This window comes from Apis dorsata, unplaced genomic scaffold (genome assembly GCF_000469605.1).
Source record: "Apis dorsata unplaced genomic scaffold, Apis dorsata 1.3 scaffold_465, whole genome shotgun sequence".
Lineage (NCBI taxonomy): Eukaryota > Metazoa > Arthropoda > Insecta > Hymenoptera > Apidae > Apis > Apis dorsata.
In genome coordinates this window covers 236,929-251,138 of record NW_006263705.1, presented here as the reverse complement: position 1 = coordinate 251,138, position 14,210 = coordinate 236,929, and the positions used below count along the sequence as shown (strand labels likewise).

Here is a 14,210-nt window from a genome sequence, read left to right as displayed (position 1 = left end):
ATTATTATTTACATATAATTATTTATATATTTCATATTTTTTCTGATATATATATAATTATACATTATTTATATAATTAAAAAGAGCTTTGCAAAGAGTTCTTGTGGCAGTTTCTAAAATTTCTTTTTTATGAAAACTTATACTAAGTCGTAAGAAATTATGAGATTTTTCTAAATATGAAAATCGTATTCCAGGAATGGCAGATACTTTAAATGTTTCTTGACACCATTCAATAAAATTACTACCTTTTATATCTATAAGTTAAAAAAAATTAAATTTTCTTTTAATGTAAAAAATTTATTTATTATAAGTAATTTAAAAATGTTACCTAAGGGAAGATGAATCCATACAAAATAACCACCTTCTGGTCTTTTATATGAACAGCCTTGTGGTAAACAATGATCTAATATATTACATAATATAGATAATCGTTCCTATATAAAATACATTCATTTATCTATTTTTTTTAAATACAAATGTTTAAATTTTCTTGAAATATCTATATTTAATTTTAGAATTTATTTAAATTTATTAAATATGCATATATATTGATTATAATCTTTAAACTTTAATTATGAAATAGAAAATACTATTCAAATAGAATTTAATAATAATTTAATTCACTTCATGAAACATACCTTATATATTTGTATTAATTTATCGAGGTAATTATCTTGTATATTTAGTTGTAGTAAACTTGTGACAATACCGAATATATAATGATTAACAGCACCACCGCTGCATAAGATTCCTCTATTATAAAATATTAATTTATAAAAATCGAATAATAATATATTAATTAATCCCTAAAAAATTTATATGTCAAAAATATTTTTTACAATTATAGTTCTCTTAACAATTTATCAATTGATATTTTATTTAACAACTAAATCTTTGTAAATACAATATTTCTATTTTTGAAAATAATGCGATTATAAATCACTTTATCATTTTTAACTAACTAACTAAAATCATTCTTAAACTTTAAATAATTAACTTCTCAATATCTGATTATTAAATTTTAAATTACTAATCATCGTTAAGATATCTACATATCTTCATTTGCATATTTTTCGCAATATAAATAAATATCTGTTATAAATAATTCTTATACTAGATTTAAATTCATTAGTGTTGTTAATTTAAATTTCAATATGTCATATATACATTTTAATATTAATAATTGAAGAAATGAAAAAAATAATAGAAAAGAAATATTATATTTACGATTCTCTAAAAATCTTGGCAATTCGTGGACTACATTCCATCCATCCGAAACGAAGACCAGGAGAAAAAATTTTTGAGAATGTCCCATTAGATATAATATTGCCATCTCGATATTCAGAATCTGTTGGTTGATCATAAAAAAATAATCTATGTGGTGGTAAACCATCTCCATAATATAATAAGTTATATACATCATCACAGGCGATTATTATAGAATTTTTTCGTGCTATTTCAACGAGACGCTTACAATTTTCTATTTAAAAAAAAGTAAATAAAAAGATTTTTCAAATTTTTAACAAATTGGTAAAATATACAAATTTTTAATTTACCAACAAGTAAAGTTGATCCAGTTGGATTATGAAAAGTGGGTATTGTATAAAACATAGCCCAGAATATTTTTTGCTCATTTATTAAAAAATTATGGTCACATTTCTGTTTCATAACTATTTTTTCAAATGCATTAACATCTACCATATCGTTTTTCATTGGTACTATATTAAAAATAATAAATAAATAAATATATAATTATTAAAAACTTTAATAAGAATTTCATATAATGCATTTTAAATATTAGTATGACTTGAATTCTCTACATTCTCTACATTCTATATATAAATAAAGATTAGCATTAGATTTATTAATATTAGTCTAGATTTATTAACATTAATTAAATTTATAATATAAATGAGAAAAATTTGGAAAACATACCTGTGATTATTTTCATTAATGGAAATTGTTTAAAAGCATCTAAGGCTATCATATAAGTGACTTCCTCTACAAAAATTATTCCGTTTGGAGCGATAATAGTATTCAATAGAAGTTGCAAACCATGTGAAGCTCCACATGTTAAAATTAAATTTTCACGTTTCACAGGATCACCATAACGTCTAGTTAAAAATTTTGCTAATTCTTCACGACATTCCCATAAACCTGCTGTGATGCCATATTGAAACAAATAATATTTTCCTTCTTTCTTTTCTTCTTCCTAAAATGAAATATTCTTTCAATATAACCATTAAAATCATTAGTAATAAATTAACACGTATTGTAATAAAATTATATATTTTTACCAATCGATGATCTGTTGCTTCTTTCATCATTTCTACACAATATTGGAGTAGGTCAGGACCGGGAGCACCAACTGATAAATTTGTTGTTTCTTCTTTATAAACATTAAACATAGAATCGTTGTCGAAAAGATGTCTTCGATATGGATCACTTATTGTTTCCATTGTTACAAATTGAGTTTTTTTCAATAAATAATTCAATTAAGTTTTATCAAAAGCTTCATATAAATAAGCAACGAATTAACTTAAAAAACACTTTTTTTTTCACCGTTTTATTTTTTTTAATTTATAAATCAAAATTCGATTCGTAAATTATATTCGATAATTATTTTTTTATTCGTATTATAATTATTAAATTGTACAAAAACAGACGAAATATAGTTTGTATGAGTTTATCTAATCTGTATAATTGTACGTAACTAGTGATAACAAACGAAAAGATCGAGAGTGGGAAAATTACAACGTAGTAGAATCTCTTGCATGGTTTCATTCGTTTACGAGGAATTACAAGAATTGTACCGTTGAGTGGGGGAATACCGGTCATTTAAATGTTTCAAATATTGTTTAACATTATATTTTATTAATTTGTTTTGTTCTGCTCTATATAATAATATTATTCAATTCAATTAATTAATATTCAGTATTTCGCATTATTTCATTGAAATATTTAGCAATTTGGTTCGCGAATGAAAATTTGATACATTTTATTTAAAATTTCTTGAAATAAATAAATATATATTACGATAAGTCGTTTACGGTAATTTTTTTTCCGCAATTTATTGTAAATTTAAAAAAACAAATTTATTTATTTATGTATATCAAAAAAAATATAAAATATAATACATAATAATAATATAATAATAAATATGAAATATTGGTGCAAAAAAAGAAACAAACTGTGAGCTCTCGTAAGAATGATGATGGTTCTTTATTACAATAACTTCTTTACGATATATAATGATATTATAAAGTTTTATAAGTTCTATGTCCACAACCGAATGGCAAATGCAATTTCTTGCAACTATTTTATCCCGGCTATCGAACGGTATTGTACAATTTCAAATTTACGCTTGCAGTTGTCACTGCTGATTTTACACGGAATCGTAGGGACAGGAATAATGTCGGGAGAGGCATGTGGGAGAAAGACACGTTTTCTCATTCTTTTTTTTTTTTCTTTTTCTCGCGATACACGTTAATCCGTTCGGCAACACAATTATTGATACAAATATAATATATTACAGGAAAAAAAAGTCAACGTAATCATTAATAACGCTTAACGCAATGTACATTCTTTTTTATTCTATCATCCTTTACGTAAGAGCATGCATTCCACGTGCGACGAGATTAGAAATTCGTGCAATTTTATTATTATCAAAAATATATCGTAAAATATATAATTAAATAATTTTTTTTTTAAAATTGATCCCAGTTTTATCACAGAATCTCGAGCATTGTTAAAAATTTGATCTTTACTATACCATCATGAATGAGATCGTAAATCTCGTGCACGCTTAAACATGTTATTTTAACTAATCGAATACAAATGCCTCGATGTATCCATTTTTTTTTTTTTTTTTTTCTTAAATTTCAAATTTTAACACGATCATAGAATACGATTTCTCTAATAACGAAATATGTGCGCCCTTTTTTATTATTTTTTCTTTCTTTTTTTTTTTTTTTTTTTTTTTTTTTTTTTTATTTCTTCCGCGCGTTCCCTGTACACAACATGGCACGTCCTAATCCTATGATTACGCGGCACGGCACAACCCCGTATATAATTCGCATATCGGCGCTGCGCTTAGTTTATTTCGTTTGTGACGTATTTTCTCTTTCGTACGTCCCATTTTCGAAATGAAAAAGAAAACATACAGCTTACTTATTTTACTCAAGTACTTTCCGTTTTCTACGTAATGTAGAATATCTTACGCGCTAATCACTAATCTATGTACAGACGCGTTTCTACGAATAAAAATCGAGATAATTGCGCTCGGCCGAGGCCAATTTCATTGGTCCCACATACAAAAGGCGATGGCATAAAAAAATATAGAGCATCGTTAAAACATTTTATTAAGTAGAGCCGCAAGACAAGAATCTCGGGAAACAAGCGTCCATTTCTTTCATTGTCCTTTTGAATACTTCTATGAATCCCTGGATTCCGATTGATCTTCGTGTTGCGACTCAAGAAACTCGTTACTATTCAGGCAGTAAATTAGGACAATTCGTTACTGGTACTGTCGTAGCTTACTGCAATATATATATATATAAAGAGAGAGATAGAAGAAAAGAGAAAGCAGGAGAGGATAAACGATCGAAATGTTTCTTTTGTCCTCCGAGTAAAATAGTTCTTTGAGTAATAGTAAAACGTTTCTTATCACAGTCAAGGGGCGAACTGATATTCCGCACCACGAAGAGGCTTTAATTTTCGTCAGATCTTTAATTTAATTTCTGAAGAGCCCCGTGTGCAATTTTTGACAGCTCATGCATAATCAATCGCGTGAAATATACAATTCAAACAAAAGAACGAAAGAGAAGAATACAGGATACTTGTGTGTAATAATTTTATTCTTTCGACAGACAAATGTCCACGTCCGCGCGTTTAAAACAATTTTCTATATTTCAACACGTTAATATTATTAAAACAAAAAGAAAAAAAAAAAACTTCAACAGATATAAAAAGATTAAACAAAGCGAAATCGCGCGAATGTGGCCCATCAAAGTTAAAAATCGAAGACAGAGATAGGAAAGAAACAATTATTTATGCCATTTACTTGCACATCGTTTCCCTAAACTTTTAATAGTCTTATACAAGTGGTAGATAGTACTTTTTTCTTTTCTTTATTTACAAGCCACGGTAAATGGCACATTAAGATTATCTTTGCACTACTTGTTCATCGCACGCACGCTTTTTAATAGTTCATGACGCGCGTTACACGCATTTTTTTATTCTCTAGTCAGCTCGTTGAAAAGTGAAATTAGCACAGTTTCATACGTTTTACATCTAATCACAATCAAACACGGCACTTTTGAGTACAAAGTGTCCTTTGTAAGTACACTGTGAAGAAGTTTCCTCAAGAACGAGGAGCCGGATACATTCGTGTTTACGCCATTTTACGTTCATGTATTCATCTGTTGCGCTCGAAATCGAGACACTCGATCAACAGACGATTGAACGATATCCTGGCTTTCGAATTCAAGCCTGGTATCATAACGTTATAGTTCATATCTAACATTATTTCACTTGAAATCAAACGGTCGTTTCATTCTTCCTAAGGGGTTTCAACGGTTGCAGTTCACGTTCCAAGCGATCGAAATCGTTGTAATACTCATGATCGGATTCTTCTTCGGAACTCCTTTGTCTCACTTGAGACCCAAAAGTTCCATTGGTTAAAACCTTTTCCAGATCAGGTGTCGGAATACCTATCGTTTGCGGAGTTAATGGTCCTTCGTCCTGAGACATTATGTACTCTGGATTATCCAACGATGTTTTCCCTTGAATGGTGAGGAATTCAGGATACTTTCGGTAACCGTTGTTTACTCGCTTTGGTTCCATTTCTGGAAATAATAAGAATAAGAATTATACGAATTATCATTTACATTCTAATAGTTTTAAATTCGAGATGATTTGAAAAAGATTTCGTGCTTACCTGTAGGTTTCGAGTCCCCTATGAGATCCATGTATTGCGTTGTATTCGTTGGCAATTGCGGCGATGGCATCAAATAATCGTCTTCGTCCAATGGCAAATCGAGCTTTAGATTACCTACTTGAGCTTGCTGATGAGCAGAGTTCACTTCACCGTCGAAACAATCATCTGTCACATCGCAATCTATGTACATAATAATAGAACACATCGTTGTTTAATATTCCTATATTTATTTGTATCGTTATTTATCGAAATAATATTAATTCTATTATTGAGAAATTAATATTTTTTACTATTAATTTTAATTATCTATCATTGTGTACATCCACAAGTTGCCATTATGTTGTGTAATATATTAGCATTTATAACGATCGTCACTCCATAATATATTTAGATTACTATAAAAATTGATAATCACAATTCTTTCTATCACAAGTAACAATTTCATCCATTTGGAGATATTAATTATTAATTCTTATTTATAAATAATAATATTAACGTATTACACGATGCATTAATGAAATATTTAAGAAGAAATTTAAAATAAACAATCAACTCACCTCTGACATCGATCATTTTCAACGGATCCGAACAATATCTCGAAGCTGTACTATCCGATCCCACGACATGTCCACAATGGCCGTTCGGAGGCGTGTAATGCCCGTGTTGTGCGGAATTTCCTGGTTCGTGCGATGATACATTTCCGTTCCTGTGATTCGCGCCATACCTCAACAACTCCCTGTCCCAATTTTGTTGATTCTGGGGCGTGGGAGAATCGGCGGCTAATGGTTTTCCATTTGGCCAGCAAGGTTTCACAGGTGTGTTTGGCGGAGAGCCGGAAGTACTGGATGCAGAAAGTCCTGGTGGAATCGGAGCCCTGGATTTTGGCTGTAGATACTCGTCAGCATCTACTAAAGCCTCGGGACCGTCCATTCCAGCTGATGCAAGATTTCGTATCATCTCCTTTTCGTCCTAAATAAATTATTGCAAATTATTAAAAGATTGTTTGAAATTAATTGTTCATTTGCAAATTTTAAAATTAAACAACAAATTTTAATATTGTATAATTAAAATTTGTCTATTTACGAATTCACTAACCTGCAGTGTATACGAAGGTAGTCTCATGTATTTATCGCCCTTGATAGCAAGATATCGGCCAGGATCTCTAGACATCTTCGCAAAGTCTTCCGCCAATTCTTTAAAACTAGGCCTCGATTCGGCGTCCAACATCCAACATTTGATCATGATCATATACACGTCAATTGTACAAATCGCCGGTTGAGGTAATCTTTCGCCTTTCTCCAATAATTCTGGCACGTTTCGGGCAGGCACGTTTTCGTACGGCCTACCACCATAGGTAAGAACCTCCCAGATAGTCACGCCGAAAGCCCAAACATCCGACTTGTGGGTGAACACTCGGTGTTGAATGCACTCCAATGCCAGCCATTTGATCGGCATCTTGCCACCGGCAGCCTTGTATTGTTCCTCGTTGATGTCCAACAATTTGGCCAATCCAAAATCGGTGATCTTAACGCAATTAGGCGTTTGCACGAGAACGTTTCGAGCTGCAAGATCTCTGTGAACCAATCTTCTCTCCTCCAAATAGGCCATCCCTCTGGCAATCTGTGTACACCAATTCAACAACGCTTTCGAGCCAATTTTATCTTTGTATCTGCGCACGAAGTCGAGGAGGCAGCCCAAAGGCATCAATTGGGTCACCAACATCATTTGTGACGTCATGCAAACGGCCAGTAATTGAAGTAAGTTCGGATGTTCCACGCTGGCCATGATGTACGCCTCGTCTAAGAATTCTTTCGAAGTGTTCGCTCCTGTACCATCGTGCAAAACTTTTATAGCCACTGGAATCTTCACGTTCTCCCCTTCGGGTACCCAAACACCTTTGTAAACATTTCCAAAAGCACCGTATCCTAAAATCCCACCCTTTCTCATCTCTTCTTCCTTTATTATACGTAATTTCGCTAAATTTGGCTTCACGCCAGTTGGCCGAAGGGGTTCGTTGTCGTCCAAACCAGTTAATGCCATTGTCATTTTCACGGTATTTTCTTTGGCTTTTGCTCGTACACGCCAAAAATACATGATGATGGCCGCCACCACTAGAAACGCTAAAGCAAATACTGCGACACCTGCTAAGATAGCCGGTTGAAGTTCGTTCTCTATTAAACCGGCAGTTTCAAGCGAACAATACGGTTCGCTGTCTGGATTGAAGATTTTGTGAGGGTATTCGGGAGTACACGTTTCGGTGCAGTTGAAAGATGTAGTGTTCCCGTCTATATCTTCATCCTAGAATAAAAGAAGAGAAAATATTTAAACTTATATAATTTTGCCAAGAAGCAAATGAAAATCTTAAGATATTTGAAGAATCATTCTACATTCTACTTCAATTTATTTGAATATTATTGATATTATCAAATAAATTTTCTTTTATAAATTAAGAATGAAGTATATCGAATCATTTATTAGAAATTAGAATTAAAAAAAAAATGAGATTTACAAGTTTAGAAATATTTAAAAAATGAATATATACGTACTATATAGATCTTATAATTTCGACATTTATAACATTGATTAGGTCCCGGTCCAAAGCATCCTCGACACTCGCTGAAGCACGGTATACAAAGTTTATTGGCGTCTGCAAAATAATCCGCGGGACATTCGTCTTCACACTGTTCACCCCTCTTGTATTTTGTACATTCTTGGCACACATGTTCGTGGAAACCGTATCCCGTGCACTTTTTGCAACGAGAGTGACATTTGCGACAAACAGCCTTGCCTGCTAATGGCTTCAGTGGCCCTTGCTCTAGAGGACTCACCCATTCGTAGTAATACCCTGTAAAATAAAATTATTACATTACAATTTTCATTCAAGGTATGTTGAATTTTATTACAAGCAAATTTTGAAAAGAAATATTCCATCTTAATTTGCATATGTGATATTATACAGGTTTATCGAATATCTCCATTATTCGTAACAATATGAAAAAATTTTATAAAAATAATCAAGAAGTATCTATTAAAAATTATTTAATCAGTTTTGTCATCCGTTATTCGATGTTCGAAACTCGAAATCGTAATTGAATTCCATAGATTTGGAATAAATTAATAACAATTTCTTAAAAAATTATGGATTCGAATATTAGAGTATGAGATTCGAAATATTAATAACGGAGTAAGTATAGGAATGACGACAAACCAAACAAACCGATTCTTGAAAATCAAGTTACGATTTGAAGTGTACAGTTAAGTGTACTAGAATTTCAACTCGATAAGAAGCTTGTCCTCATTGAAATGAAATAAATGCTTGGTCACCTACCGTCAGGACAGGGCTCCTTTTTTTGCAGACATCCTTCAGGTACATGGTCGTTGAGGATCGCCTTATCGCAACTGTGGCATCCATTAGGGCCTATGTTGTTTTCAGGTCCCTCGCAACCACCCACGCAGTTCCCGTGACAGCTTTTGCACACACCGTTGTCATTATATTTCGAGGCCGGGCACTCTGGCACGCAAAATGGACCGTCTCGCGCGTGTTTGCATTTCTTGCAGTGATCCGTGTTCGGCCCTATGCAAGAACCATCGCACTCCTCGTGGCACACTTTGCAGGTCTTCTCGTCCGCCTGGTAGATTCTGTAAAACGGTATAAAAATGATTGTTTTCCTTTTCGATAAGAGGCCAAGACAATAAAAAGTGTAAAAAAGAGAGCAAAAAGCGTGTAGCGAAAGAAATGAAAGCCTTCTCAGGTATTTTGCAGTTTACCTTCGATCCACAATCTGAGGTAGGCAAATTTAACATAGAGAAGTAACCCGTGTTATTTACATTACGATACAATTGATACGAGTTTCTCGAGTGAATTTTTATTCTTACCCTGGCGCGGTACAATCTTGAAGGCAATCGTTTCCTAAAATAAAGTTCTTGCAGGATAAACACTGTGCCGGACCGGGCCCCCAACAGCCTTCGTCGGAACATTGCTCGTCGCACACTAGTCCATCTTTTACTGCAATAAAAAGGTATTTATATAATATATTTATTTAATACATTATAAATTTATATAATATCATTATTATCTATATTATTTTTTTAGCTTCATCGTTTTATCTTAACGTATTTTTATGTCGATACATAAAAATTTTCATAATACAAATATGAATAACTCATTCGTGTATTAAATTAATTATTTTTCTTGTTTGATAAGTCGAATAATTAAAAAAAAAATTGATAATTGTCAAATAATGTACTCACTACATTCGTTTTCGTTCCGATTATTGGACAACAAACTCTCGTGTTCCGACGATTTCTTGATCCTCGTCCAATTGATACTTTGCGCGTAGCATAGATTCTTGTTCTCCAGAATGGCTATCGAGCCGGAATAAATTTTCTTGAGAGAGCTAAGCCCGAACGAGACCAAGGACGTTTTCACAACGTACAACGATGCAAAGTACTCGGTCAAAGTTCTTCCGCCTATCACCTCCAAATTCCGAAAATACGACAAATTCTTGAAATCCTTGTGATCACCTTGAATATTTAAAAACCCGGTGATCTCCTTCAACGTGCTGAACACCTCCAACTTGTCCGGATGCATTTTCTCGTATCGTTTGCCGAAACTGAAATTCCTGTACACGTGTTGGAATCCTTGAAAGCTTTGGTCCAGAATTGTGATGGATCCCTCGATGATGGTGCAATCCTTGAAGCTGTCGATATTCCCGGAATGCACTTTCTCGACACCTTTGCAAGTTTTCGGGCAAGGTCCGTCGCAGGGCACGCATTCACCGTTCAACGCCTTCTTTTTGGGCGGGCAAGATCTTACGCAAGCACCGTTGTCTTTCAGAAGGTGTTCCGGACATCTTCTCACGCAGGTTGCACCATACGCGTACTTGCCGTCAGGATTAGGCTCCCACGAATACGTGGTAGGATTGTATCTGGAAGAAATGATCGTCGTAATCCTCGAGTCGTAATGCCCAGAGTCGTAAAGCTTTGGGGAGTTTTAATTTTTAACGCGATTTCGCATCCGGGAAATCGGTATTCAGGAAAGCAGGTATCGGTAAGCAGGAAAGATTTATCGATGATAAGGATATTGTTGTAAAACGCGGTATAGTGTTCGAAACGTGAGGTAAACTCGAGTAATGCTCGAACATCAAGGTGGTTTGATAGAGGTTTCATAGACCATTCTTACGTTTCTAGTTCTTGATTACTCATTCCGATATATAATCCATGAAATATTATATTATCGTGATGTACGATATTGTTACATGTGCAAAACGATTCTGTGATCTGGAGGTATTGGTTTTTATTAATTGCGTAGGTGTAGCGAGCGAATTTCATTATTTCAATCGTGGATGGAATGACGTTTATAATCATAGCTATCGATTGATCTTTTACGTAAATAAATAAGAAATATACTTTTTTCGTTTAAAAATTTATGTTTATGCATTTCCCATTTCTTTATGTAAAGGATCAATAATTATATAGGGATCAATATCTATATGTGAATATCAATATCATGTTGTGAATCGATAATTAAAATTTTAACAAGTTGCAAGACAATCTTCGATTGTCCTAATTATATATTTTAATTATCTATTACTTTCCCTTATTTATCACATTCTGTATCAAAGGATTTATAATGAATAATTATTATTATTATTTTCGTGTTAAGAAATCCACGAACGATTTGTCAATCAAAATTGAAACTCGACCGCGACCCAGATTCAAATTCGTGCGTAAGAGGAGGGGAGGGGAGGGGGATACAACGAGATACGGATCATTCTACTTACTTTTGCATGGGCGGGCATTCCTGCGTGCACACACCGTCATCGAAGAAGTTCTTGCAGGCGATGCAGTCGCTCTGTTTCGGGCCTGTGCAGCCACCGGCGCAAAAAAGATGGCAACACTCCCGCGGATTGGGCCCGAAGCACCTGCCCTGCCAGCACTGAGGCGAACAGTTTGTCTTCGAGTACTTCTGACAGTTCTCAGGCCCCTCGCCCCAGCAGCCTTGCTCGCAGCTCTTATCGCAGGGTGTACAGGCGCGTTCCGGCGACGTAAAATTGTACACGTAGGAGTACATTGCACTCGGCCCTGTGATTATTTCCTCCCAGTTGATCGTGCGGATGTGGCACAGGTTGTAGTTGTTGTACATGCCCACGCTGCCGTTGAGTATATCTGGCAATGACACGCGTGATTTAGTTATGGTCGATCATGAAATTCGAAGTACTTTTTTATTTTTAATAACAATGGCAAATAATATTTTGTGGTAAAATTGGTAAAATTGATAGTATTTATTGGAATTAAATAATGTTTATAATTAATCTTGTATTAATTGTACTTATAATACTATTATATTTTGAAAGTTTGAATATTGAATCTTGTTTGTAGAAAGTAAGAAATTAATAAAATGGACTTACCTCTGAGGGCTGGCATCTCCAAGTTCTGCATCTGACACATCGTGACGAATAGGGCGAACTCGATGTCATGAATGGTGAGCTTGAACAGTGTTCTTCCTCGTATGATCTGCAATCGCGGCAAAACGATCTTCTTGACGTCCACGTGGCTGATGAGCACGTAACCTGTGACCTCCCGTATGTACTGGAGGAAACTGAGGTCGAATGTCTCGTTCTGGAGCCATGTGATCTCCAGATTGCCGTCAACGTAAGTACAGTTGGTGTACCGGTCTCGAAGATTCCGGTAGTGGTGTTGTTTGTTGGACGGAACAGAGAGGCGGCCATTGGTTCCAATGCAAACTGTAACAAAAAAAGGAACAAGTATTTAATATACATTTCAACTTGTTTTAATTGAACTGCACATTCACACAATTTCACAAATCATATCACATTTTACGAAATTCTCTTAATCATAATCTCAACGTTAAAAAGTAAACGTTCTTCACAATTTATACGCGTTTAAACAAGATACTCAAATGTCATAGTTTGAGAAACACGTGTTTGAAAATACAAAACTTACACGATCCATTGCACTATGTTGTAGAATTATCGACACAACTATGGTGACATTTCGTAAATGACTGAGATATAGAGACTGGTCGCACGACTTCCGTACGTCAACGTCCTCTCCGTTCATAGAATCACGGAGTGGAACGGTGGCTGAGGTCGCCACCCACATCGTCGAAAGCGCTTCCACGATCTATAGATAGCTTTCTAAACTTTGAAACCGTGCCAGTGGGCGAATCACTTCTATAACACGCGTGCACGTTTGATTTCGTTGAGCAACTACGTGTGAAAGACTCTACGACGAAGATACTTATGATTACACGTCGATATCTGGTATACATATACATATTTCTTTCCACATATTTGTTTTGCCATTTAATAAAATTTTATTTTTTAATTTCAGGAAAATGTGAACAAATTCGAAAAGATAAAGTGACAACAAACCCCATATAATTTAAAATTCGTGATTTATGTGGAATATAAAAAACTTTTTGCAAAATTAAATTTAGAAATTATTGATTCTTCAATTATAATACATATAAATTTTAATTTTTATTTTCCACGTAATTTTAAATCATCCTCAGAATATTTTCAATATTCTTAATTCTCAAAAATCCAAGATTATTTACCAACTTCTCTTCATTATTCAACAGGTTCCAAACGATCAATCCATAAATCCAAGAATCAATCCTAAGCAGTTTAATTTTATCCACTCCATTCCAAATTTTCCTTTCTAACTTGGAGCAAATAATTTCCCAAACCTGATCACCAAAAAACCCTAATAACCTTAATTATTTTAAATCATCTTCAAAATATTTTCAATATTCTTAATTCTCAAAAATCCAGGATTATTTACCAACTTCTCTTCATTATTCAACAGGTTCCAAACGATCAATCCATAAATCCAAGAATCAATCCTAAGCAGTTTAATTTTATCCATTTCTCCCCTCTAACTTGGGACAAATAATTTTAACCCGATCACCAAAAAACCCTAATAACCTTAATTATCAATCGCGCCGCTGATCGCGCGGCCAATTTCCGCCCGATATCATTCATAACTTCGTTAATAAGCGGAACATCGGGATCGGGGAACGGGCCGTGGGCGAAACGTGGCCGTGGGCGAAACGAGCGCGGCAAAAACCGATCTCCGATCGACAGACGTCCGAACGAAGATTCGCCCTTCCTCTCCAACTTCTTCATCTGTTTACGTCTTTGTCCCGACGTGGCGACGAAATTCGGCCCTGGGAGCCGGGGATGGAATCGCGTCGCCCGCGTCGCGGCGCATACTCGCACGTATCGGCCCCCCGTCCTCGGGAATT

General features: G+C 34.3%; 2 protein-coding genes across 5 annotated transcripts in view; both read right to left on the bottom strand.

The window, feature by feature from the left end:
- LOC102677264 (2-aminoadipate transaminase-like) lies at nt 1-2,710 on the bottom strand. The gene is made up of 7 exons (XM_006619934.1): nt 2,298-2,710; nt 1,936-2,212; nt 1,557-1,718; nt 1,228-1,480; nt 639-753; nt 329-434; nt 1-254 (listed from the first exon to the last, which is right to left on the bottom strand). Exons 1-7 carry the CDS (start codon nt 2,457-2,459, stop codon nt 58-60), a joined length of 1,272 nt encoding a protein of 423 aa, XP_006619997.1. The 5' UTR covers nt 2,460-2,710; the 3' UTR covers nt 1-57.
- A 490-nt stretch (nt 2,711-3,200) lies between these two features.
- The window catches only part of LOC102676061 (epidermal growth factor receptor), a 167,316-nt gene continuing 156,306 nt past the window's right edge, over nt 3,201-14,210 (bottom strand). For all 4 annotated transcript variants that reach the window (XM_006619925.2, XM_006619926.2, XM_006619924.2 and 1 more), the window contains 10 exons: nt 12,349-12,684; nt 11,722-12,106; nt 10,190-10,866; nt 9,815-9,944; nt 9,267-9,577; nt 8,485-8,783; nt 7,034-8,236; nt 6,496-6,907; nt 5,939-6,118; nt 3,201-5,846 (listed from right to left, as the gene is read on the bottom strand). In XM_006619925.2, coding sequence (XP_006619988.1) covers nt 5,539-5,846; nt 5,939-6,118; nt 6,496-6,907; nt 7,034-8,236; nt 8,485-8,783; nt 9,267-9,577; nt 9,815-9,944; nt 10,190-10,866; nt 11,722-12,106; nt 12,349-12,684 — 4,241 coding nt within the window. In that variant the 3' untranslated portion in view covers nt 3,201-5,538. The remainder of the gene's footprint in view (nt 5,847-5,938; nt 6,119-6,495; nt 6,908-7,033; nt 8,237-8,484; nt 8,784-9,266; nt 9,578-9,814; nt 9,945-10,189; nt 10,867-11,721; nt 12,107-12,348; nt 12,685-14,210) is intronic.

Bases quoted from the DNA above. Each gene is read 5' to 3' on its own strand.
- LOC102677264 (XM_006619934.1), bottom strand. From the start codon at position 2,459: ATGGAAACAATAAGTGATCCATATCGAAGACATCTTTTCGACAACGAT. The intron at 2,213-2,297 runs GTAAAAATATAT...ATTTCATTTTAG, and splicing joins AAGCAACAGATCATCGATTG to GAAGAAGAAAAGAAAGAAGG. The intron at 754-1,227 runs GTAAATATAATA...ATTTTATAATAG, and splicing joins GCCAAGATTTTTAGAGAATC to AGGAATCTTATGCAGCGGTG.